The sequence below is a fragment of the Corapipo altera genome, unplaced genomic scaffold, assembly GCF_003945725.1.
Source record: "Corapipo altera isolate COAL_440 unplaced genomic scaffold, ASM394572v1 59536, whole genome shotgun sequence".
Classification (NCBI taxonomy): domain Eukaryota; kingdom Metazoa; phylum Chordata; class Aves; order Passeriformes; family Pipridae; genus Corapipo; species Corapipo altera.
The window spans coordinates 1-1,848 of record NW_020889989.1 but is presented as its reverse complement, the minus strand read 5'-3'; the positions used below and the strand labels follow the sequence as shown (position 1 = coordinate 1,848).

General features: G+C 69.6%; 1 protein-coding gene across 1 annotated transcript; it reads right to left on the bottom strand.

Moving 5' to 3' along the window:
• Window positions 1-26: 26 nt before the first annotated feature.
• LOC113942329 (carnitine O-palmitoyltransferase 1, muscle isoform-like) lies at window positions 27-1,435 on the bottom strand (the record flags this gene model as incomplete). Its single annotated transcript, XM_027633463.1, has 3 exons — window positions 1,314-1,435; window positions 1,030-1,225; window positions 27-212 (listed from the first exon to the last, which is right to left on the bottom strand). Coding segments are annotated over exons 1-3 (464 nt in total), but the record flags the coding sequence as incomplete, so codon positions are not given.
• Window positions 1,436-1,848: the final 413 nt, after the last annotated feature.

Sequence of the window (1,848 nt, the reverse complement as noted above, 5' to 3'; positions counted from 1 at the left end):
GGGTGGGGGGTTTTTGGGGCGCCCACCGGTCGTAGCAGCGGCCGTGCAGCAGGGACTTGGCGTAGGCGTCCATGCAGCCGGGGGTGCCCGGCTCCCGGCCGTGCTCCTCCTCGTCCAGCGTGAGGAAGAAGGCCCCGCGCTCGATGGCGTCCAGCGACGTCTTGTTGGGGCCGCGGCTGAAGAACCGGGCGCGCGCCTCGGCCCAGGGCACCCTGCGGGACCCCCGGTCAGGGCGGGGGGCACCCCCACCCCCGGGCACCCCCCACCCCCTGGGCTCAGGGTCCGGCGCTGGGAGCCGTGGGAAGGGGGGGTGGGTGATGTCCCCCCCGTCCCGCCGAGCCCCCCAAGCCTCCTGCCCCCCTGCCCTGACCCACCTGAGCCCCCCACCCGCGGGGGATCCCAGGGCATGTCCCGTGCCCCGGTGCCCGCCCCCAGCACCCCGGGCAGCACCCAGGAGGTGCCCAGTGTGAGACTGGGGACAGGACAAGGGGAGGAAGGGGGACAGGGATGGGGGGCAGGAGCCCCTGTTGACCCGGTGTGTCCAGCACTCCCAGTGATCCCAGTGTGCCCAGTGTACCCAGAGTGCCTCACGTGCCCAATGTGCCTGGTGTTCCCAGTATCTCCGGTGATCCTGGTGTGCCCAGTATTCCCAAATCGCCTCACACACCCAGTTTGCCCAGCATTCCCAGTGTCCCCAGTGTGCTCAGCATGCCTGGCATGTCCAGTGTTCCCAGCATGCCTGGTGTTCCCAGCGTGCCCAGTGCTCCCAGTATGCCCACTGTTCCCTGTGTTCCCAGGAGACCAGTGTCCCCAGTGTGCCCAGTGGTCCCGGTGTGCCTGCTGTGCCCAGCTTGCCCAGCACACCCAGTACTCCCATTGTGCTTGCTCTGCCCAGCATGCCCAGTGTCTCCAGTGTGTCCAGTGTGCCCGATGTGCCCAGCATTCCCAGTGTGCCCAACGAGCCCAGTGTTCCTGGTGTTCCCAGCCGTGCCCAGCACCCCCAGCATTCCCGGGGTGCCCTCCGTGCACCTCTCCCCGGCGGTGAGCGCTGCCAGCCGCTCCTCCCCGGGCTGGGGGGGCGAGGGGTCGTCCAGGATGCGCTGGAACTGCAGCTCCAGGTCGGCGGGGGGCAGGATCGTCCCCCCGTAGTAAAGCCACACCTTGTAGTAGCGGCCCTTGTGGTACACGGCCAGGTGTTTGCTGTCCGCCAGGTGCAGCAGCGTGTCTGGGGGGCACGGGGGGGTCACGGCCGCCCCCCGGGATGGGATCCCTCGGGATGGGGCCCCCCCCGGATCGGTGCCCCCCGCCCATACCCGTCTCCTTGCCCGGGATGCGGGTGGTGTTGAACATCCGCTCCGACTGGTAGGAGCACATGGGCACGACACCCAGTGCCATCAACTGGGGGGACACATAGAGGTCAGGGGGGGTTGTGCTCCCACCTCCACCCTCTGTGTCCCCCAATCCCGGCCCCTCCAGAGCCTCCGTGCCAGCCCACGGTGACTCCTCTCTGTCTGTCCTTGCCCTGCAGCCCTCCCTGCCTTTCCACCCCCCCCAGTGTGCCCAGCCACAGCCAGCTCAGCCCCACGGGACCCCCTCATCCCCACAGAACCATCCCCAGACTCCCCAGCCCCATGGGACCAACCCCAGCCCTACAGGACCCCTTCAGCCCCACGGAATCACCTCCAGCCTCCCCAGCCCCACGGGACCCTCCCCAGCCCCATGGGACCAACCCCAGCCCCACAGGACCCCCTCATCCCCACGGAATCACCCCCAGCCTCCCCAGTCCCACGGGACTCCCTCTGCCCCACAGAACCACCCCCAGCCTCCCCAGCCCCACGGGACCCTCCC